At 37.1% G+C, this 24,764-nt stretch overlaps 1 protein-coding gene and 1 pseudogene across 3 annotated transcripts in view; one reads left to right on the forward strand and one right to left on the reverse strand.

Annotated features, from left to right (window-relative positions):
• Nucleotides 1-671: 671 nt before the first annotated feature.
• SSX2IP (SSX family member 2 interacting protein) overlaps nt 672-24,764 on the reverse strand; it is a 37,118-nt gene continuing 13,025 nt past the window's right edge. The window contains exons 2-14 of one of the 3 annotated variants that reach the window (XM_016220660.2): nt 19,674-19,793; nt 18,910-19,079; nt 18,263-18,475; nt 17,267-17,377; nt 15,236-15,371; nt 14,192-14,267; nt 13,933-14,110; nt 10,991-11,141; nt 9,548-9,684; nt 9,032-9,205; nt 5,740-5,854; nt 5,181-5,343; nt 672-1,515 (exon numbers count right to left, since the gene is read on the reverse strand). In XM_016220660.2, coding sequence (XP_016076146.2) covers nt 1,344-1,515; nt 5,181-5,343; nt 5,740-5,854; nt 9,032-9,205; nt 9,548-9,684; nt 10,991-11,141; nt 13,933-14,110; nt 14,192-14,267; nt 15,236-15,371; nt 17,267-17,377; nt 18,263-18,475; nt 18,910-19,079; nt 19,674-19,704 — 1,827 coding nt within the window. In that variant the 5' untranslated portion in view covers nt 19,705-19,793 and the 3' untranslated portion in view covers nt 672-1,343. Of the gene's footprint in view, nt 1,516-5,180; nt 5,344-5,739; nt 5,855-9,031; nt 9,206-9,547; nt 9,685-10,990; nt 11,142-13,932; nt 14,111-14,191; nt 14,268-15,235; nt 15,372-17,266; nt 17,378-18,262; nt 18,476-18,909; nt 19,080-19,673; nt 19,817-24,764 lie in introns of those variants that run through there. The other 2 variants (XM_016220661.2, XM_016220659.2) reach the window with 2 other exon arrangements.
• Nucleotides 23,713-24,339, forward strand: LOC148092462 (large ribosomal subunit protein eL6 pseudogene; annotated as a pseudogene).

Raw genomic sequence — 24,764 nt, forward strand, 5'->3', positions numbered from 1 at the left:
ATATAGTAAATGAATGACAAAAGTACTTTTTGTTTTAAACATGACAAATTTAAATAGAACAGCCACACAGGGCAAGTATATGTAAGTGGCTGAACTGCTAGAAAATGGACCTAAACTACAATATCCAGCAAGGATGGGATCTGTGAAGGCTTCTATATACAGAGACAGATAAGGTTAGGCACTTAAAACTTTTGATGAAAATCCTGGAAAGAGCCTGGGTCTGCATGTATTACCATTACTATCAATAAATGACATATATGAAGAAACATGCAATCAGTTCTGAAAATGACATCCGATGCTTGTACATTGTCAGATTTCCTTAACATTAGTGGCAAATACCTCATTGAAAAATTATTAAAAAATTACTGACGACTATACAAAGCCTCAGCTGGTACAGCTGGTACAGTACTGGTACCCATCTGGTAAAGAAAATATCACCATCCAAACAGCTTAAATATCTTAATATCTTCTATTATCCAAACATCTTGAGCCAATATTTTTAAATTGCTTTATTCAAAGGTACTTTTGTTGTCTTACCTCTATTACCCCATAATCAACACTCCTTTGAAAAATTATAATATCCTACATATATAAAAAAAATATAATGCTGTAGAAATCAGACAAATGTACGTTAGTAATGTTAATTATCTAAAGAACTTGGCTTCATGGAATAGCTTTTGAGTATTTATTGCTCAAATGGGTTCAAAAAATTCTTAAACGTAATGCAGCGATGGCTCTAATACACCTGTAAACAGAATCCCACTAACAAAGTTTGTTGGCATGAAATACTATAATCATGGGTCTGTAAAATTTTTCAATCTTAAAGCCTCTTAACATAATCATGTATATCTATGTACAAAACATACATAAAGTTCACTTTATTTAAAACATGAAAGAGCAAATTTCAAATCACACTGAACATAATAAATATAGAACTTGCTTTGTTAAAAATCTACAGTATACATTCAAGTAAAAGCTAAACTCTCAATGCCATCTATATATGGGACAAAATTAAAACATTGACAACAATCAGTTTCCTAAAAGTGCTATTTTTAATACCTTTAAGAGGAAACTCATTCTAGTGCTTTTGTTTTCACCCAAACATCTATACATTCCTTTATTCACAGAACCAGATGCCTGTTACTAAAAATACATATCCAAACCTTTATATCCTTTTAAATAGATTTAACATTTTAGTTCTTTGGGGGAAGAACAGGAAGTCCGAACAAACAACTCAGAGCATCTTAAATTATTAGAGATGATTGACTTTATGACACACCCTGTTTCAATTTAGATGTGAAATTTGATGAACATTTTAATGAAAAAAATGCCAGTCCGCATGTCTAAGGTAAGTCATCTTTCTCTGCATGAGAATTTGTGTAGGTCAAGGAGCATCCGCAGCAGCCTTCCTGCGACGCAGGCCTCGATGCCACACTCCATTTCTGACTTGCGCCCTCTCTCCCAGCCTGACTCGGTTTAGTCTCTTCAGCGGTCACATTCAGCACGTTGATTGAGCTGTGGGGAGAGAAAGGTGGATCTGAATGACCACTCCTCCAACTGTGCTTCAGCTACGCCTCAGTGTCTACAGGCTGGCCGCTCCCTCGCTCCACGCGGAGTAAACTTTGAGAACACACTGACCAAGAACAAAGAAGTGTTTCAAAATGGCCTAATTATTCACTTTTATCTTATCCACCTATTTATTTTATTTATCTCTTTATTCTAACTCTAAAGAGCTCGCTGCCCAACTAAAGTCCAAGCCAGACAGAGAACATGTGTGTTTTCTTTTTTAAATATCTCTTTATTGATCTCAGAGAGAGGGGGAGAGAGAAAGAGATAGAAACATCGATGAGCGAGTCATTGATCGGCTGCCTCCTGCACGCCCCCGACTGGGGAGCGAGCCCGCAACCCGGGCATGTGCCCTGACCGGGAATCTAACTGCGATCTCCTGGATCCTAGGTCGATGCCCAACCGCTGAGCCACGCCCGGCCAGGCAAACATGTGGCTTTTCATAGCTAATGTTGCCCATATCCCCATCCTTCTGCCACTATTTCTAATCTCTCTGCGGTTTCTGTCAGCACTCATCCACCTGTGCACGCACGGTTTCCCCTGCCCACCCCTTCACCCACCCAGATGTTAATGCGTGCCTACGAAAGTGGTTCAGAGTCCACGCCCCAGCTGGACCACTTACTATGTCCCTTTGGCAAGTTAAACCTCCCTGTTCTTCAGCTCCCTCAGCCATAAAACAGAAATAATAGCACAACCTATCTCATAGGGTTGGGGTAGGAACTAAATGAGTTAACATACACTAAGCACTTACAACAGTGCTCAATTAATTGTGTCAGGCAATAACAATCTTAGTGTCTGAACACAGACACAGCTCCTACCTCTGCCATCCAATCTCAAAGGTATGCTCTGCAATCAGCCTCAAAACAAAGACATCTAGTTAAGTGATAACTTTCAAATTTACTGGGTTGAGCCAATGAATAATACATTTTTATCAAGTGAATACCTTATATAATTTTTTTCACAAAAACTTTTTTCCTAAATGTTCATGTTTTCTGACTTTGGTTTAGCAACTTGATCTAAGAATGTGATAATCTTTAAAAAAAAAAAAATGTTGCTTTAATAATAAAAAGTTAAACCAAAAACATAATTAAAAATAGCTTTAAAAATAAAAGGAACTTGCTTATAATTCAGCCTCAGAATCCCTGCCAGCTCAGATGGGATAAGGTCAGTGACCAACTCAATTCTCTAACTCAGTGCGGTTACTCCGCATGGAACCCAGGCCCAGCCTGTCTGTAAAATCCCATCCTGCAGCGAAGGAGCAATGAGGACGTTAGAGAAATTACCCACAAATACTCCTGATTACTCTGCTGTAACCTTATTACAAAACCCAGATCCAAGGTGCTTCAGGAGCAGAAACCCAAATTTACCAAATATAAAATTTCAAGAACTACGTCAAGCGGCAACAGCTTCTCTCCTGATAACTAGTTACAAATTCTTTCCTATGGTTTATCCTGCGAGGCCACCAACTGTGAATAGCTTAATGAAACTGAAGTTCAAAATTCTGTTTCTATGTTAATGTCATCGTATAGTGTAAAATCTTGGAATATAAGAAACAGAGAAGCATTTTATAATCTATTTCTGTTTACATATATTTTTATTTTTATAGCCTGTAAACCAAAGGTTTACAATGGCCCAAGTACTGTTTTAAGTGCTTTAACATATACTGACAATTTCACACCACCTTATGATATAGTACTAAATGTCAGACTTTTATTAAACACTAAATAGTGTCTTCAAGAAATATTTACATCAAATATTTCACAACTAAAAATAATTAATTAAAAAGGTAAAAATTTTAAATATGTAAAAATAATTGAGGCAACTACGCCATATTCTCTTTTAGATACAAAATGCATTATTTGTAAATGGTTACTAGGGTTTATGTCTAAATTTATATACATAGATTTGATTGGTCAAATTTGGGTGTTTCAATAACATTCTATGTAAGAAAATACTCTGATCTTACATTTTATTTATTTATTATAAATTAAATAAACTTTCACTTCTCACACTCAACCTGTCAGTCAGCCTACTGGCTCTAACTGCAGAATATGTCCTAAACCCAAACATCTCTACCCTCAGGATCTGACCCTCGCCCACAGTAGCATCATCTCTCACCTCCGCTCCACTAATGCCTCCTGAGTCTCTTGGCTTATATTTCTGGCTCCCAGAATATTTCCTACGTAAATATGGAGTAACCTTTTTAAAACTTAATTTTTTTTTTTCAGTCTCCTGCTTAAAAGTCTCCAATGCTTTTGCACTGCCCTTAGAATAATATCTGACCTACCAATACAGACTAAACTATTTTATAAATGAAATCTCAAGTGTATGTGGGGGGACAGCAGAGTGGGGTTGATGTGAACAATATCATGAGTTGACAAATGCTGAAGCAGGGTGATGGGCACACAGGGTTTCCTGTTCCTATTCTCTCTAAATTTACATATATTTGAACTTATACATAATAACGTTTTAACCCCAATCTACTCATCCAGGGCCTTAAAGGATGTGCTCCCCACACCCCCCGCCACCTCTTGGTCTTGCTTGCTAACTACATTCACCACCCACAAGCATACCAGGGTCCCTACTTCAGGGTCCCTACACTTGCCTGGAGGGGCCTTCCTCCAGTTCTTCTTTACCTCTAATATTTACTTAGAGTCCTAATCCTTTCAAAAGTCAACTATAAGTTAGAGGGTCTTGTCCTTTTTAAAAGCTTCATATTGTTTTAAATTCATCTACTTAACAATTCTTGGTCCGAGGGCTGGCTGGCTTCTTCAACACTTTATTCCACACCAGCCTCTCACTACAACAGGCCAAGTGGCTGCAGGCTGGCTCCTGCTTTCTAAGGCACCGACAAACTGGCAGGCTCTCAGGTCACTGTCACCTCCTTTCAAAGGACAGCAATCATCAGCACACTGTCCCACTCAGCCTTAGCTCTTTTCTGTTTCTCTGTATCACTAGCAATGGTCTAACTGCTTAGTTCAAAGCTAATCCTGGAATAGGCTATGAGGCAGAGAATTGAAATTATATCTTAGAAAATGTTTTAACACCTGGAGACAGGGGAATATACCGAAATGCAGCAGTTCAGAGCCATACATGGTTTTCCTGGGTTGGGGAGCCAGTGCTGGGCCCCGTCATCCTTGGGCACAGGCCCTCTTTTCCAGTCAGGATGAGCAGGCTTCCCTAGTGCTCTGCCCTTCAACACCCATGAAATGGGCTCAGTAAAAAAAACTCTAAAATACGTCCTTTACAAAGACTGTCAAAACAATACCCTTCTAGTTAATAAAATCAAAGTACTTAAAATAATAAGTGATTCCTGTAAATGACACTATCTTTAAAATTGTATTTTAGATGTGAAATAAAAAGAATCACATTATATCATTTAGTTCCCAGAAGACAGGGATTAGATCTGCCTTGTTCACAACTGTATTCCCAGTACCTAACAGTTGTCTATAGATAATGGATACCCAATTAGTATTTGCATAATGAATGAATCAATCTACTGGATTCATCTCAAGAGCCTCTACTGTTGCTAATACTATAAACACACCAACTTTTCCTTAGCAATGCAACCCTAGCAATGTTACGTATGCAAGAGATGACCTATACACCAGTACCTATGTTCAGACACACAGGAACGCGTCTGGCAAAAGTCTGAAGTCGAAGGAGAAGCAGGAAGAGATTTCGTCAGTTTAGAGGTACAAACTGGAGACCCGCCAGACACCCTGAAGGGCTTCTGCCGTGGCCTTGAGTGCACTGTAAGATTGTCCCGATCAGAACCTGTGGGCAAAAGGAGACAGTACATAGGGTGAGCATTAAACATAGTGAAGGCGATTAACTGTGAGGAAGCCCTCGCAGTCCTGAGTAAGGGCTGAGACAGAACTCTAGTCTAGCTCATCCTGTAACCTTTGTCACAAACATTCAGAAGGATCGTTTTAAAAATACTTCTGCTTTGTAAATTTTCAAAAACTTGACATTATTACACAACATAAATTGTCTCTGGTATACACAGTCTTCCTGTCATTCCCATTTTGACTATGGCAAATAAAATATTAAAGTTGATTTTTTGGTTCCAATTAGAAAGCTCTTACTGATCCTCTCCAAAGTTTTATATTAATAATTTATACTATTTTATTTACATGCATTTTCAGATTAAAGAGTTTATGAAATACTCACTTCCTGAGAAGGCACTGGAAAGTCTCACATTTTCTGAATTCTGGTGGTCAAAGGTAGTCATGTTTAAGAATTGCTGCTTTAACCAGCTGGCTCTTTCTTCCTCAAATGCCTTTCTCTACCGTAACAGGCAAACCCAAGAGACACTGATCAATATTTGAACATTCACACAGCTGTCATTTCACATGACTTCTCTAGCTATTTGTGTTTCTCTTCTGGCTATCCTACATATATATTTCTTAAGTCAAATGAATTAACCTAGAAAACTAAGAAAAATTTCATTTAAGAAAATTGCTTAAAAAATAAAAAGTCACCCATTTCACCTAATAAACCAACTAATCATTTTTTCACATCAATTTTGAATAATTTCAAATGGACAATGCAAAAAAAAAAAAAAAAAAAATAGCATATTAGCATTACTTAAACATAGAGAATATTAGCATAACTTTTGAACATACCGAACATTATAAATATAAATATAAAATCACAAACAACAGGAAAATGCCCCATTGTAAATTAATCACATAAAAAAAGAAGGTAAGGCATTGCTGTCATTTACCAAGCATTGCTGTCATTCTCCATCTACTAGTACCAGCAGCACCACTAAACCACAAGGGGGCATATGTCAAACCTCCCCCTTCTGCACAGCTGATGATTCCTAAATGGATTTCTCCCCCAGCCCTCAGGTTTCTAGTCCTTCCTTCCTTCCCACCCTTCACTAGCCCTACGGTCCCCCAGGGACCAGAGGCAGAGAGATTCCCACGCAGAGAACTGGGAGTGATATGCAAAGTAGCAAGAGTATCTCTTGGAGTAGGGTGGGGGATATGGGCTCAGAAACAGAGGTGATCCTATAAAACAGAGAAAATGCTGTTTTATAAACAAATTGTTTTTGTTTCCTGAGAAATATAGCTACTGAGGAAATTACTTTCACAATCATGGAGAAAATCCATGTTAGCTATTTAAAATAACCAACATACAGTCTTTCACTCATAAATATTAATACAAAACCATGCATCACCACACACTGAAGAAAACCAACAGTATAAGAGAAGAAAGGCCAAGATAAAGAGAACTGATCCTGGATAACAGTTCAAGATAGAAAAAATTTTTTAAAAACTGTAATACAAATTATCAGACAGATTTATGAACACCTATAAAATACAATGCTATACAAAGAAAAGCAAAATATAAAGACATTAAAAACTTAGAAGATAAACTCTGAAATAAAAGCTCAGTGGATGAACTGAATAAGAAAACTGGCCTTGCTGGAGACCAGGTTGCTGATGCACAAGATAAAGGTGAGAGAATATCCCCAAATTCAGAACATGAAGTCAATCTATAGATACAGTCAGAAGGCCAAACATCTGTTTAAAAGAAGTTCCCAATGTGAGAGAAGTCAGAGGAGGAAAAATACAGAAGAAAATTTCCCTAAACTAAAGAAATATACCGTATCTTCAGGCTAAAAGGAGCCATGTACAGGTTCTAGTAAAATTTCAGAACTTTACGAATACAAAATTCCAAAAGCTTCCAGAGAGCAGGGTGGGGGGAAACAAAACACAGGGTATTTACAAAGTATTCTAGGTTATATTGTAGTCAGGTTTCTCATTAGCAAAACCACATACAAGAAGAAATGGAATCACTTTTTCAAAGTTTCAAGGAGAAAAGCTGGAACCTAACTCCCATATCCAGTCAAACCAATAAAGTATGAATACATTTTTGTACATTCCAGAATTCAAAATATTTTCACTCACACACTACTTATGAGAAACTGAATAAGCTAATACAGCATATTGAAAAAGGAACCTAAGAAAGAGGGCAGCGTGAGGTATAAGAAACATGACACTGAATCTGAGTCAGGAAATCCTAAAAGAAGCTTCAAAGAAAGTCAAAGAATTCACTCCACAGTGGTACACAGAAGATTCTCTTCCAGGTGGCAATCTTAATGACACAGAATATCTTCTATGTGTCCAAACATATTACTTGGTTATAAAATGAATAATATTTACATAATTGTGATGTTATCAATGTTCTTTCCTGGTTTTCGATTTTTAAGTCTCAACCTTACACAAAGTACTTACACCTGGATTATATTACAGGACAGAATATAAATGTGATAACACTTGACAATGAAAATAATATCACAAAATTTGGGAAGTACAGAAGCAAGAGAAGTGGAACAAGTATAACTAGTAGAATGTCATCTTTCATTGCAAGGATAAGCTAATACTTTGAGTAAATGTTTAATGCTTCTACTTTGCTGGTTAACCAGAAAAAACAATTTAAAATAAAAAGTAATTTAAAAAGTAACAATGTTATGAAGAAACCAGATGTAGTGAGGAACAGTGTAGATGGTAGGTAAGATAGGGGCATTAAATGCCTTGTCTTTCACAGCAGGCAATCAATAGACTGGCATCAAGAAAAATGTTTTTTGTGTGTTGTAATATTTGATTTTAATCATATGTTTTCATTTTATTTTTTCCATCACACACACAAAAAGAACATCTTTCTACCAGAAGAATATTCATCAAAGTGTACATTCTAATCTCTGGGTGGCAGAATATAGGTGATTTTTATTTCAACCTTTTTTTTGGTTTATAAATAATTTATAAATTTTCTAATATGTATATTGATGTTTGCATTGAGAAACAGAAAATACTTAAGTAGTATCTTCTTATTTAAGGAGGCAGGAAAGGCAGGGGCTGCAAACTAGTCTGACTATCCCCTGCTTTTGTAAATAAAGTTTTATTGTAACACAAAACACAAAAAGAAAACAACAACATTGAAACATATTAAAGTTAGAATAATACTTTCCAGAAGAACGATAAACAGAAACTTGTGACAGTGGTTACCTCTGAGGAATGAAACTGACGATAAGAAAGGATGACACTGTCTCACTTTGTAGCTTTTTGTATGGGTTGATTTTATTTTTACACCATGTCCTGACATTACTTCTATAATTTTTGAAAGGGAAATGTGTAGGTAATACACCGCTAAGTAAAAAAAGCAAGCTGTAGGAGTGCATACACAACAGTCCAAACTTCACTGGTGAGGCACACATCCCTGGGTGAGGGACTGGAAAGAGGGAGAACTGTACTCTTCACCACACTTCCTTTTTAAAAACAAAACTACAAGCATGCTCTTCTGACACCACACCTCCGCACATGGATAGATGACATATGCCCAAAAGAGCTCTCGGTTGTGAAGCTAAACACTTGACACAGAACTTAGATGCATTCTACTGAGGCCTCCCACAGTTCTCAAAAGCTCTACAAGGAAAGCCAATTGTTTAAAATACCTCCAATCCCAGGCGAATGGCGGCTTCCGTAAAGCTTCGTCTTTCTTTCTCAAAATTCTTTTTTTGCTCTTTAAATAGTGACCACTCTTCTTTGAGGCGCTCCTTTTCTTCCAACAAATAACAGTCTCGCAGCAGGGATGTGGTATCGTCATCACATGCAGTAGCAAGCTGCTGCTATTAGAGTGAAGACATAGTAAGTTCCAGAGGGTCCCTGCAACTCTCCACCAAGTTGAAATGGAACAAGGGAAGGCAGGTTAAACTTTAGGGAACGGACAGAAATTAGGAAGAACTAGAGAGTCAACTGATGTATGTCTTTTCCCAAATGCTTCTACTCTAACTGGCAAAGGCCACTGGGCCATGGTATGAAATCTACCTGTTAGGAAGCAGAGAACAGCTTAGATCAGACAAATATCAAATACTACACAGCTTATGAAATAAAGGAATAAAAATTCAGTAAGGTTCAGTAACATTCTGGTCATTCTCAAGGAAGAATTGTTTAAAAAGTAACACACTTACCTGTAGAAGTTGCTGCTGAGTTTTAATCATTTCCTTACACTGCTGAATCTCTAACTCAAGCTTTTCCGTTTCTTCCTCATGGTCTTGCCGTGAGATTACGTCTTCATCATGAAAACCTTCTAGGTGCACCTTTGAAACTAACACAAGAGCAGTGAGTTGACGTAAGTTTAACAGTCACCATTCAGTTTATGGTGTCTTTTGGACATATATTTAAAAATCAAGGCTCTCAGAACTTCTCTCCTTCTGGAATCCCAGAGGCTTTCTGAAAGATAGCTATTTCCCTGTGCTCTTCAAAAATTTCATAAGCTATAACAAAATCAAATTGCTATTATTTTAACACTTGAAAAATTTTAAAAAGCAAAGCAACTATAAGGAATTATAAAAAATGATATCCATACAAGTGGACCTTTACTGCCAACATTTAATTTGTAATCCATATTTATTCAAGATTATGTCCTAATTAAAATGGACAACCTATAGTCAAGAAGAGAAATATAATTAGCCTTCATAAACTATATTCTTCTGACACTTTTTCAAAGATCAATGCATTGCTACAGATCTTGCTCTCCGGTATTAAATTCAACAAACAGGAAGTCCACACATGCTTGCTATTTACTAACAGACAATGATGACTCACGCAAATCAATAAAATCTCATGTAAACTAATGTAGGTACTTATAATACTTTTGCTGATTGCTCTTTATTACTGAAGACAACTGGAACGGAATTTGTTATTTTTGACAATTTAGAATAATTTTTTTTTAAACAGACTTCACTTACTGAGCAGAAATTTAATTTTCTTGATTTAAAAGCATCTAAACTTTAATAATTATAAAATATTAAGGATATATTCATCAAGGTAGATCTATCTATACTATCTGTATTGACAGGAAAGGTGTCTAAAATATTCAATTTTTGTTTTTTGTCCTTTTTTAAATAAATATTTTGCAAATACATAGAGAAAGGTCTAGAAAGATGTGCACCAAACTGTTAAGTGTTACACACAGAGACCTGAATATTCTGTTATGGATTCCCTGACACAAAAACACTTAACATCTATTATTTTGAAAACAATTAAAATGGATTATTAGGACCTAGATACGAGTATCCAGAATAAGTAAAAGGTTCATATTTGTACTATATGATGACTGATATTTCTTGATTTCCAGATTCAGTAAGAGACTGATCACCTTATCCAGGTGCATCGTGCATTCAGAGCACATGAATCATGATGTCCTCTTTTCAGAGATTCACTCTGAGAGCCAGGTGTATTTTCTCAGTGAGATTTAAGCCTTGGTCTAGAAGCACACAGTCTTGCTCTTTAAACCACCAAACTGAGCTAAAGTACTTCAGGTCTGAGCCCATAACATGGCTTTTTAAGTGACTGAAAAGTAAGTTTACTGAGTGTCACTACTCATATGCATGCATTTAGGCAGTAGGTACCTTGGTTATCAAGTTTTTCTACATGACTTTTCAAAATTCTCCACTGTTTTCTGATGCTGTTTGTAAGCTGCTCTCTCACAGTTTCACAGGAAAGGTCCCACATACTCTCTCTACCCAGCTCCCCCGGATCTTCTTCAGCATCAGAGAAAACCTACAAGAGAGGAAAAGACTGGAATCTTAACATGGCTTTAGATACTCAGGCAGAAGTGAGCAGATCACCAAATACTTATCAAAATCATTTCTGTGCTGTATCTTAAACATATATGACCCAGAACTTAAACAGAAATATCTTGAGAAAAAACAATTAATATTGGAGGTGGAAATTCCCCAATTCAGGTCTCTTCAAACCTGAATTGGAATCCAAATATAGTTATCAACAAGAGTCAAGGAGCTGTGTGAGGAAGAGTGACTACCTGTCTAATGTGTTTGATGCTTTCATATGTTAATTAATCCTCAAATCACATTACAATGTGGGGAAACTCAGGCTTAGAGAAGTCGGGTAACTTGCCCAAAGTCTCACAGACAAGTGGCAGAATCGAGACAAAGTTACATCAACCTGTCTCCAACCTTAGGCTGTTTAAATAAGCTGGTGAAATAAACTCCAAAGTAAAAGCAACTGTTAATCCTATTTTTCTCGTATAATTTTAAAAAATAAAACTGGATATTATTTTTCTTTATGAAATCTAACAAGACATTAACTCATAGGAAAGTACTTCAATTTTAACAGAAAAAGTATCTAGAGAAACAGATATTTTAAAAACAGAAAATATACTTAAGAGATTGTTTCTCCAAACCTAAACATTTGAATTATGAATTACACAGATACTACTGCTGGCTGAGTAACTGGAGAGAGGGGGGATTTAATTATCTGAGAAAGATCTTTATTTACCACATACTTTTTCTGACTAAAAGCTGGTAATGAGAGGTTAGTAAAGGTTGGGCCAAAAACTAAGCAGCCACAGAAATAACAGAAACTATGCTAATCTTGGAGAGGTATTAGTAAATGTTAAGAACTGATCAGAGAGACTTTGGGAGAAAAGGTTAACTAAATATAAGACGTCAAGCAGGCACCAAATTGTGGAGTTTAAAAGAACATTCAGGTAATGTTGTTTTTTAAAGAAGAAAAAAAAAAGGCAAGAGGTGGGATGGGTTTATGGGTTGGACGAATCTGTGATACCACAAATAAATACCAGTTTCCCCAATATACCTGAAAGTAGAGTGAGCCTCTCTGAACCTTTTATAAGCTGAAATGGGGTAAAATGAAGGAGCAATTACTACTGATTTAAAAGGGAAAATGCTCTTCGGGTTTCTCTTGGTTAGTGAAAACCCGTACTAATGTAGGTTTTTCGTAAAAGCAAAGTGGCGTAAGGCAAACTTTCAAAAAGGAGGGTATACAAAAACACGTTCTGGTGACTGGCCAGTAATTAGCACTTTCTATCAGCATTGTTATTTTCAGATTTTAGTCACGGATCTTGAATTCAGAATTTAAACTTCTATGTAAAGCAATTAAATTAAGAGACCTTTTCACCATTATGTGACTTGTTTTTTTTCATATCGTTGCACATTACTATTCTCCCTTCATCAAATGCTTTCCCATGCTTCCTACCTCAAAAACACCCACTCATTTTTTTAAGAGCCAACCCAAATGTCACTTGCTCTGTGATGGCTTCCTTGATTGCCATAACTGTTTAGTTTTACACACTTCACCAACCTATTATAGCCCTATAATAATTATAGAATTGTAACTTCTCTACATGTGTCTCTCTCCCAAAAAGAGCTTCTTCTTTTTTTTTTTTTAAACATATCTTTATTGATTTTAGAGAGAGAAAACGAGGGGGAGAGAGAGAGATGGAAACATCAATGATGAGAGAGTCATTGATCAGCTGCCTAGCCCACAACCCGGGCATGTGCCCTGACCGGGAATCAAACCCCCATCTCCTGGATCCTAGGTCGATGCTCAACCATGGAGCCACGCCCGGCCCGGCAAAAAGAGTTTCTTGCAGATGCAATGGACTGAATGTTGTGCTCCCTCAAAATTTATGTTGAAATTCTAACCCCCAGTGGGATGGTATCAGGAGGTGGGGCCTTTGGGGGGTGATTAGGTCATGAGTAGCGCACTCATGAATGAGATGAGTGCCTCTATAAAAAGGACCAGTAAGCTCTCTGGCCCTATTTCCACCATGTGTGAATTCAATAAGTAGTCAGCAATCTGCAACCAAGAGGAGGGCCCTCACCAGGCAGCGAATCTGCTGGCACCCGGATTTTGGACTTCCTGGCTCCAGAACAGCGATAAATAAATTTCTGTTATTTATAAACCAGTCTATGGTACTTTGTTATAGCAGTCCAAACAAAGACAACGGGAAAAGTCTAATTCATTTTAGCATTTTCTTTCCAGGGGCTAGAACATAATGAACACTCAATTAATTTATTATGAACTGAATGATTATTTGGTTCCTAATGTTAACAAAGGTTCCACTCTCTGAAAAGTGGAGCCTGCATAAGTACATAATACTTAAAATACTCAAAGATTATTTGGCACCGTGGTTAAAACATAAACTCTGGAGTAGGACAGACCTGGATTCAAATCCTGACTCTGTCATGTGTGATACTGGGCTAACTATTGTGCCTCAGGTGCCTTCATCTATAAAATGTGGATAATTATAGTATCAAAAGCATCAAATTATAAGAATGAAATGACACAATGCTTATAAAAGTGCTTATCACACTGTTTGGCACAGATTAAGTACTCAGAAAATAATTTCCATCATTTCCCAGGACATGCCAAGGAGCAGAGGAACATTTTTTTGGTTGTCACAGTGACCGGGGTAGCCTAGCAGAGAGTGTCCTGTCCAAAATACCAATAGTGTCCCCACTAACAATACCTGTCTAGTGTTTCAACTGTTCTAAGTAGCAACGTGAAGACTTATGAGAGAGCCACTTACAGTTCCTGTGCTATCGTCTGCTCTCTCTCTAGGTTTCTGCTTTTGGGGAGAAAGAAGAGAAATCATTTCCTTTTTCATTTGCTGAAGAACCTTCTTAAGCTCAGCATTTTCCATTAGGATCTGTTTCTGACGATATTCATAATCATTCAAGAGAATTTTATACATTTCATCTTCATTCCTGAAAAAAAAAACTGTCAGTATGAAAATACAGTATAAAAATAAAACTCTGATTAAATTTATCAATTTAATTGGACCTTACCTAGCTTCACTTTTACCAGTCCTCCAAGATCCTCTTTTTCCATCAGCTCTCCCCACATAATTTAAAACTTCCATAGCTACAAATAAGAACACACAAAACAAAACCAATTCTCACCATACATGTTTAAGTGTTTAAAACCCTAATACACTCTATGACACACCAGGGACATAAGTCAACCTGGTATATGATCCAAGAGATCACGGTTAGATTCCGGGTCAGGGCACATGCCCAGGTTGTGGACTCGATCCCCAGCAGGGGGCGTGCAGGAGGCAGCCAGTCAATGACTCATCATTGACGTTTCTCTCTCTCTCTCCCTCTCCCTTCCTCTCTCTGAAATCAATATATGTATTTTTTAAAATGCACAATCGACTTAAAGGAACTCTAACAAATTATTGGTCTGATAAACAATTTTCTCAAAAACACACTTCTGTTGCTCTGGCTCATGTGGCTCAGTGGTTAGTGTCAGCCTGTGCACCGAGGGGTCATGGGTTGGATTCCCGGTCAAGGGCACGTACCTGGGTTGAAGGTTCGATCCCTGGCCCTAGTTGGGACGTGTGGGAGGCAACCAATCAATGTGTCTCTCACATAGATGTTTCTCTCTCTCCCCCCACCCTCCCCCTTCCACTCCCTCTAAAAAATCAATAGAAAAAATATCCTCCAGTGAGGATTAAACCAATAGCATACTTCAGCTGATACTTAGAAACTGATCCTGATTTTTTAATATTATTGATTCTTTACTATAGAAGAGTAAAGTGTCCCCAGCTTAGTTTTTCTCTATAGATTAGTCCTACACCTGTCATGTTAACAAGAAATGCAATTCTTATATGCAACTAACAAGCGAAGCAAAATTACTATTTTTTACTCATCAGCTGCCTCAATTTCTAGTTTATAGGACATATGCCATCTTTAAAGAACTGTGTAAACTGTGCGAAGCATGAAAACAACACTTCAGGAGCCACTGCTCGGCGCCTTCACGTTCCCGCCGCAGCACAGGCGCTGCCCCGCAGCCCCTCGCCCCTCGCCCCCTCGCCAGCTGCTCCGTACCTATTTTTCTATCCTTCTTGTTCATAACGAGTTGATGCAGACGCTCCTTTAGTTTATTATATTCACGCTCTTTTCTCTTCATGTCATGATTATATTGAGTAGCTCGACTTGCAATGATATTCTGTAATTTTTGAACCTGAAAAAAGAATTTCCATCAAATGTGTCCCTTTGGGATTCACAGACCCAGTTAAAACTCACAAATTCAAAAGAGAAAGGAGGTCCTAGCAGTCACTTTCCCATAAAATAGTTTTCAAATTCTAGGATGATTCTCCCTTCTCCATAGCTACTGGAAATCACTCTTTAAAATACTGTATCATTAAAATGAATCACATCGAATTTTTAATTCTGAAATTTCCAGTGTTGCTAACTTTCTAAATTATCGTCTATACCAGTGATTTTCAACCCTTTTCATTTCATTTCACATAAACTAATTACTAAAATTCGGCAGCACACCAAAAAAATAAAAAATTTAAAAAAAAAAATTTTTTTGCTGATCTGACCAAAAAAATAAATATAATTTGATTCAGTCACACTGGACGGCTATTGTGTTGGCTGTTGTCATTTTTTTATTTGACAGTCTAAGGGAAAAGAGGTCAGTGCCCCTGACTAGTCAGGTGTTGCATGCTTTAAAAATCCTGGGGTGCGCCAGTTGAAAATCACTGTTCTACACCTTTCACCTTACACATAGGCTCTTGGTCACTGAAAAGCCAAGAAGTCATTTATGGAAGTGTTAAAGTGATTAAAGCTTCACCTGAAACAAGTCGAATTCACCTGATCATTTGTAGTGACTCCCTTATATGAATGACTTGAATTACCTGATTCCTTATCAATCTGTGACAAGGCAAATTAGCCATGGTTCATGGGAGCAGGTAAACAGGTTCATTTTTCTCTGACCATAAACAGTTATCAAATTAGAATAAGTACAAACAGCAGAATCCGGTTCAAACATTTGCTGAGTATCTACTGCATGCCGGGCACTATGGTCAATGTTAATTTCTACTATGGCTTCTCAGGCAGCCCTTAATAGAAAGTAAGTTCTATTCTACACAGGCATTCTTAGTATCTGCTGGAGACGATCATGCTTAACTGATCCTTACTGAAGGCGGACTACTTCAAACCACTTATGGATAATCAACAGACCAAGTCAAAATTTTCTGAGAAAGAACTCAAGAAAATATATAAGCAACCTTGGGGTTTAAGATAATTCATTAACCAGTTACTAAATATACTACTAAATAACCAAATACGGCAAGGTAAGTCACTACAAGGTCCTTAAAGAAATACACTCTCCTAACGGTCTTTAATTATAGTTAAAACAAAATATACAACACTGAAATTATATTATGTATTATATTTTTACAGTTATCACAAGGTCAGGGATCAAACTGCACAGCAATAAAAACGTAACAGTTTCTTCTTACATAAATTTAAAAATAATTTCAAATGCATTAACTCTATAGGTCCAAATATACTAAGTAACCATTAAAGCAGAAATAGATTAGAATTATGCCTTTAGCTTCAAAAATGAGATTTTAAAATGGGATTTGTCATTTTAAACAATAACTCTTGTGCTAAAATAATCAATTAATTGCTTGATTGGATGAACAATGTCAGTATTTAAGATGATCCAAGAAGAGGCAGGCCAGATATGAAGTATGGGTATGGCAGAGAGTAAAAGATCTGCATGTAAAGCACCCCTGTCTGTGCCTGAGAAGCACTGACAGTGCCTGTGCACCCAGGGTGGATGGTAAAGGACACTGGCTGTCACGAGCTATGGCTAACATGTAAGCCAAATGGATGTGCCTGGCAGAGGGGGCTGTGGGGAAGGGGCTGTGGGGAAGGTTCCTGACCTCAGTTACATATGATCTAATATTGTACACAGAGGTCCACCACAAAATTTGACACAGGATGAATAAATTGTTCTTTCTTGCTTTAAAGTGAAGCGGCTCTTGTGGTCATATCAAATTGTTTTTTAAAAAATTCACTTAAAAAAATTCACTTAAACTTTATCTGCAGTAACTGACAACTCACCTCATCTTTCTCATTTTTTAGTAACTGATGCAAATTCCGGTTCTTGCATTGTAACTGTCTGTCTCTTTCCTGAAGCCCAATCATTTCTCTCCTGGAGGTTTCCAGTTGTTCCTAAAACATTCACATGCGACTCTGATTAAAATTAACACAGGCTTCAGAGCAAGTGAACTGTTAAAAGACCAGTAAAAACAAGCTATACATACTACTGTTTGTTCACTAAAATTGAAGCTTAGAGGTAAACAAAACATTCTAAAGCACTTATAGAGCTCAGTACTATAAAGTTATACAACTTATTTAAATATCAAATTTTATGTACCAAATTTTTTATGTATATTCAGAAGAGCTTCAAAACGGATCCCCTGAAAGGCTCTTCACTTATTCTAGTGATGTCACTACTGAATATTTAAAAATTTTCTTTTTAATACTTTTTAATCCTTCTATAGCACACTCTGAGAAAGAGCCAAAAGTGATTCAAAGCTATGTCTGAAAGGGTGAGACTACAGCCTGCCACCAGTTCTCCCTTCCAGGCGGTAAACTCTGAAGATTTTTCCCAGAGAGAAATGGTAGCGATCCTGGAATCAGTATGGGATAAGATGCTCACTTTCAATTCATTCTGCCTGTTTCTAGAAAAACTGCACCAAGTTCTGCATGAAACCACTAGAGAACTTTTAAAGTCCTCTTTATCTTTATAAAATATAAAAGCCACTCAAGTTATGTCATAATTGACATAAACAGAGACTTGCATAATCTCTGTGCAATGGATCTCAAGAAGATAGAGAAAATTTAGGACTATAATTTGGGTAACTCTCAGACTGTCAAAAATCTTGGCACCCTCTTGTTTAAAATTTCCTATCATGCCAGACCATTTGGCATGGCTGAACTTACAGCCTCTGGGCCAGTTAATATGTCCTATATATGTCAAATGTGAGATTCACTCAGTCACTACCAACACAAATGATATAATGGCATTGAAATTCAAATTGACATAATTTCTACCTTGAGTTTTGCATAGCAGTTCTGTAGATGGTCCATATCACTTCCCAGTTTCAGATTTTGTGTTTCTACATTTTCCTGAGCTAGAAGGTTCTTCCGCTGAAGTATAAGTAGCTCATTCATACAATTTAAAACAGCAACTATATTTAATTCTCTCTTTGTCTCTTTACCTTTGGATTCTTCATATAATGAAGGAAAACCGAAAGTAGTCAATTCCTGGCAGGAGAAAATGTATTCCTAAAAGTTGGTTACCAGACAACTTAGAAAAGAAACAAAAGATAGAAATCTTTTCTGAGAAAACTATCCTGTGACAGTTAAGAACAAAGAACTGAGAGAACTGGGCTCTTTTCACCTCTGCTCTGCAGTTACTTAGAGCAAGGCAGGTAGGTTTCTACATCAGTAAAACAAGGCGGAGACTCACAGTGGAGAAGGCCCTGGGGTAATGGGAGGCCAACCTGCTCCAGATAAAAAGGTCTACCTTTTATTTAGTTAGTTGATCACCAAGGATCTTCACAAATCTAATACAAATCTTGGACCAACACACAACAATATATTGTAATAACAAGTGTTCTCATAACTTCAATATGTTCTATTATAGAACATGATTTATACTATTGCTTCTTACCAAAAAACCCAAAAAAAAACATTACCTGATCAAGGTATGAAATACTCTGTTCAATATTCTCTTCTGTGCAGAAGGCACTGAAAAAACTGTGCACATTTTTTGATAAAGGTATTGAAGAACATAGCACTTGCTGTGAGTATAGACTTGATGGAGACATCTTTGTTTCTGAGGTATATTGAGAGATATTTTTGCTTTCTGAAAGAATAAAAGGCACTTATGTAAATAATTTATAAAAGTGCATGCAATGTTAACATAATCTCCATTACCAAAGATTTTGACTTATATATTTTTAAGTATTTTCAAATTAAGGCAAAGTTGGTTTTGTATGAAAACTATATTTTTTTTCCCCAAAAAGACACAACTATAAAGTGGTGCTCTTACTAGGCATGTTAAGCTACAATATGCTACCTTAATTTGCAGTGCTTTAGATTCCTAAATAACATACAAAAATCACCTGTCTATGCACTAAAGTTTATGTGATTAAAGGAGTATATCAGAGAAATGTATTGAGGCAGCCAATGAATTTATTTCAAATGCATAAAAATTTCCTCAAAAACAGTAACAATCAAGTGATCGATCATCCATCCAAAGCAGTTAACCCACTAATTATGGCACAATTCTTAGCTCTCCCTAATAATTTTACTAAAGATGGAAATTAGACATTTTATAATTATTTGTTTCTCTCATCAGTCACATCTTCAATACCTGTGGTACTTATTTTACAGTTTCATTGAAAAAATCACCTTTATAATTACTGCTTTAGCTTATAGTTATTTTAAACTCAGTTACCTGGATCTGTAACAGTCATCCAATCTCCCATAGCAATCGCCAGAGCCAGGATACCTGAGGAACCAGTTCAGCAGTGAAACATTTAGTCCAGCTGCTGTCACCCTTCTAGGTAGGCATCTCCTTAAAAGGAAAATTATAGAATAAAAGCATCTAATTAAAAATATGAAAGCAAATATAAAACCAGTGTGTAAGAATTGGTTCTATGTGCTTCAAAACAGAGGATTTTGCCTTATTTACTCTCGTGTACACCCACATAGAACATGGTAGAACTTAATAAGTGCTGAGTGTGTCTGTACACATGTATGTGTAAGGCTAAGGCTAAAGGCTTCTCCAGTTATACTGAGGTATTCACATTACTTCACATAGAAGGTACATGGTACCTGATTTAACTCAAATATAAACCCAAGGTACAGCACTATAGTAATAAATAGTTCTGTATTATATGCTTTAAAATAAGTATAATTCTTATTTACACAGATAAGATGAAAAAATTCTTGGCCAGCATTCTCAATTTTGTTTTTACAAACTATATTAGCAAAACTTTTCAGTTATAATTCCCAGTATTGACATAGATGAAGAGAAATAAATACTGCCATACACTACTCTCCAGCAAGATTATATCAACTTATACTGCTATCAAGCAATTTGGCAACTGTATCAAAATTCTTAAAAATGAAAATATATTTTAATCCAGAAATTCCATTTCTAAAATTTTATCCTAATAAAACAATGATTTGTACAAAAATTCATCTATTATTCTTTACAGTATCAAAAAAGCCACAGAAATCACTTATATGTTCCACAGTAGGAGGCTGTTTACATAAATGATACATTTCTGCAACAGGGCACTGTGCAACCTGTAAACATAACCAAGTAGAATTAGGGTAGCTAATAATACATACAAGGCAAGAAATGCGTATGAATGAAGTAGACTAAGAAACATAACCTTTTTAGTCTGCCATTCATGTTTCCATTTTTATAGAAATAACTGAAGAAATAAATATTTCCCCATCATTAAAAAAATGCAGTGAAACTATAGATGGCAACTGGAAGTTGATTTCCAGGTCAGGGATAGCAGGAGGAGAGGTCAAGACTGGAGGCACACTGAGAACACATGCCAACACTTCGGACAGCTGCTTCTCAGCTACAACAAATTGTGGCTGAAGAGAAAGCAGGTTCTGTGTTGCTACGTCTTTCCATTTTTTAGTTGGAATTCTGGAGTTTTGAGTGAACTCTCCCAATTTTTAGTTAGAAGCCAATTAAAAAGATTAACTATTCAAGTTATCCTGTGGAAAGAGGGAATGGCAGGGGAGAGGGATATGAGAGAGCCTTCCATATTTTGGTTGAAAGGTGGTTACGAAGGTATACACAGTAGTGCAATTCATCAAACTGTACACTTAAGATCTGCACATTTGACAGGATGTAAGTAGCACCTCAAACAATACTTTTTAATAAGACAAAATGTTTCTTTAGGCCAGATCTGGACTGTGGATCAAGAGTTCACAACCCCTGTTCTGAATATATAAGACTGTTGGGGACATATTCAAAATACAATGTTAAAGTGAGATGAAAATTTTCATTCATTCAATAAATTTTTAATTGTGCCAGGCACACTACTCTAGGTACAGGGGAGGCGCTGCTCTCAAGAAGTTCACATTCTGGTGAGGATAGAAATAGATAAGAAAGGAATAACTTAAATTACATTAACACAACACTAGGAGGGTCATAAGAACTATAAAGATAATAAAACACAATAACATGAGAGAGTATTGGGGTGAGGGTATCTAGATTAGTCAAGGAAGGCTGCACTAGGAAGCTGCCATTTGAGCTGAGACCTAAATGATAAGGGGTCAGCCCAGGTAGAGGAAACAGCAGGGGGAAAGACCCAAGACGGAAATGAAATTGGTAAGTATGAAAAACGTAAAGGTCAGTACGTCTGAAGCACAGTAAGCAAGGATAGATGGTAGGCAGTTAGACTTTCTCTGAATTGCAATAAAATGCTATTGAAGCAATTTTGGCAGGAAAGCAACATGACCTCTTTACACTTTAAAACAAGATCACTCGGCTACTCTACCCTCTGAGTAGATTATAGGTGAGCAATAGTGGAGGCTGAAAGAAACCAGGTTACTGCAAGACCAGTGTTACACTAAAGTTCTAACAGTAGAATAAGACACAGGTGGATAAATTGGGAATATGTTCTGGAGATAGAAACTTCAGGACTTGCAGCTGGATTAAAATATAGGCAAACAAAAAATCACAGATGATTCCTATGTCATATAGCAGCATACTCTTTATACTAATGCAAATGATGTTATGTATTACATGTTATGATGTCACACACACACAGAAGGTCATCCAGTGGCACTGATCTTTTATCACTTTTCTATTCATTTTGCACTTCACAGTGTCCTTAAATAGGCGCCTTCAACAACAGAATGAGCAGGATAAAGGCTGAGTTTGCATCAAGGCAGACAATGATTTTACTTTTGGCTTTCAGAGATAGGAGGGTCCAAGGAACAACAAACCCATCCACTCTAACTCAGCTCTGCTTTGGGTAAGTTATTTAACGTCTCCAAGCCCCAGTTTCCTTACTGGTAAATTGTCATTATTATGGTTTCCTCTGGGAATTAAGTGAGATAATGCACATAAAGTATTTAGCACGCTGCCTGACATATGAGACGGACACCTAGAATTACTATTGGTTGTTATCATCAAGATACAGAGCTGACTGCTGAAATGACAGGATTCTAAAACCTGTAACAAAATGCACTGTTGCCCTTCATAAAAGTTGAACATAAATCCTTAGAAGGTCTGAAGACAAACATCCTTATAAAAACACACACCTGGCAGTGGGTTAACTTTGCAATCATTAACTTGGGGGGAGGAGGGAGTAAGATCAGAAGGAAACAGCCATGGCACCTTTCCAAGTCCTTTTTTTTTTTCTTTCAAGATATTTGAAAAAGACACAATAGTGCCCTACGTGCCTTTTCTCCTCATACAAAAAGATCATCAAACACCATAATGTGTCTACTGCATATCTTCTTTAAAATTATAACTTAAGCCAGTTACTCTTTCTCTGTGAATTTAGCTCTCCAGTGTCCACAGGTTTAGACAGCAAATTGCTGCCTGTCCTGTTCAGAAAAACAAAAACAAAAACAAAACACTGCAAAATATTCAGGCAGGTCTAGTTAAATGTTCACGGAAAACCAGAACTCCATTTTAAGCTGCTATGAAACAAAGAAGTTACTAACAGTACATGGTTCCACACAATCTAGAAGCTTCTATGTCCGCTTCTGCTCAATGACTCAACTAATTGTGGTAAAAGGCTTGTGATAAAAGTTACCCAACCAGTTTTTCCAAGAAAGACTTAATAAACCCAGAACTAAGTTCCATATTACATAAATATATACGACATAATACATATGTTATCATATATTAAGTTATAGCAAACCATTATATAGTGGGCATAATTATCCATGATAAGTCATATAAGAACAAATCTGGTTATGCTAGCATTGTTATTACAGTTTCATTATAGAAGAAGAAAGGAAAAAAGCTAATAGTGAATGTGAATCGTGTTTTGGTTCCAGTAATCTGTAATCCCCAATTCTCTCTCTATACCAGTGGTTAGGACAGCTGCCCAGATTCTAAGACGGGTCAAAATCACAAGTGAATTTTATGAACAAAAAATTAAGCTTAAAGAATTTAAACATCTTGTAAACATCACTTCATTTATCCAAGACTTTTAGGGAACAACTCTGAAATATATTAAAGTAAATAAAAACCTATAAAGTATTCCGTAAGTAAGAATTCTTTCTCCTCTCTTTCCCATCTTGCAAGATGGTGGTGAAAAAACTGAGAAGCTGGACACTAAGGAGAAGAAACCTGAAGCCAAAAAGGCTGACGCTGGAGGCGGGGCTGAGAAGGGGAGGAAGGGCACCTCAAGGCCAAGATGCCTAAGAAGGGCAGCCGCCTGCAGGCGAAGCCCTGCCCCGGTCAGAGGGACTGGCAGGTGCTCCGGAAAGGCCGTGGACAGAGGAAGTCTTCAGCAGCTAAACCCAGGATTAAAGAGAAAAAGGAAAAGTTCTCGCTACTGCCACGAAACCAGTTGGTGGCAACAAGAATGGTGGTATCCGAGTGGTTCAACTTTGCAGAATGCCAAGATATTGTCCTACTGAAGATGCGTCTCAAAAGCTGTTGAGTCAGGGCAAGAAACCCTTGGGTGGGCGTGAGAAAGCTGCGGCCCGTGTCACCCCAGGCCATTCCAATCATCCTCACTGGGCGCCCCAAGGCAAGAGGGCGGTTTTCCCGAAACAGCTGAGCAGCGGCCTGCTACTTGTGACTAGACCTCTTGTCCCTCAATCAGAGGATAGAACATACCAGAAATTTGCCATCTCCACTGACATCAAAACTGATCATCAGTGGTGTGAAAATCCCCAAACATCTCACTGATGCTTCTTAGTTCAAGAAGCTGTGCAAGCCCAGACACCAGGAGGGTGAGATCTTCAACAGAGAAAAAGAAATACAAGATTCCAGAGCAGTGCGAGGTTGACCAGAAAGCCATGGACTGCCAATCCTGCCAAATCAGTGCTGCTCCTCAGCTCCTGGGCCACCTCCACTCTGTGCTCCCACAGATGGGCTTTATCCTCACAAAGCGGTGTTCTAAGTTTCTTATGAAGAACAAAACTAAATAACTGATCTCTTTTTTTTTTTTTAAATTCTTTCGCCTATTCAGACACATTGTTTTGTTCCTTACTGGTGGATAACATCTAATAAACTTCCTCATCCCAAGTATTTCTCAATGTACACTTCAGTAAGTCTTCATAACAGAAAAGCTTACTAATTGCAGTAAAACTGTAATCATTTCAGAAAAAAAATGTTATCTTACTATATCCGAAGAACTACTTTGGCTTCCCTCTAGGTTGATATGGGTTGCAAAGTGCCAATGCCATATACTGCAGATGTAAAATAAGCAAGGGTATTCTGGTTTCTTCTGGGTAAATGATTTTGCAGAGCATAAGAATTATCTAGTAGCATTTTCTAGGTTAGAATCCTGACAGAAAATTGGGAAGCAGTGAGACATTTAAATTT

Source organism: Miniopterus natalensis, chromosome 9, assembly GCF_054644295.1.
Source record: "Miniopterus natalensis isolate mMinNat1 chromosome 9, mMinNat1.hap1, whole genome shotgun sequence".
Classification (NCBI taxonomy): domain Eukaryota; kingdom Metazoa; phylum Chordata; class Mammalia; order Chiroptera; family Miniopteridae; genus Miniopterus; species Miniopterus natalensis.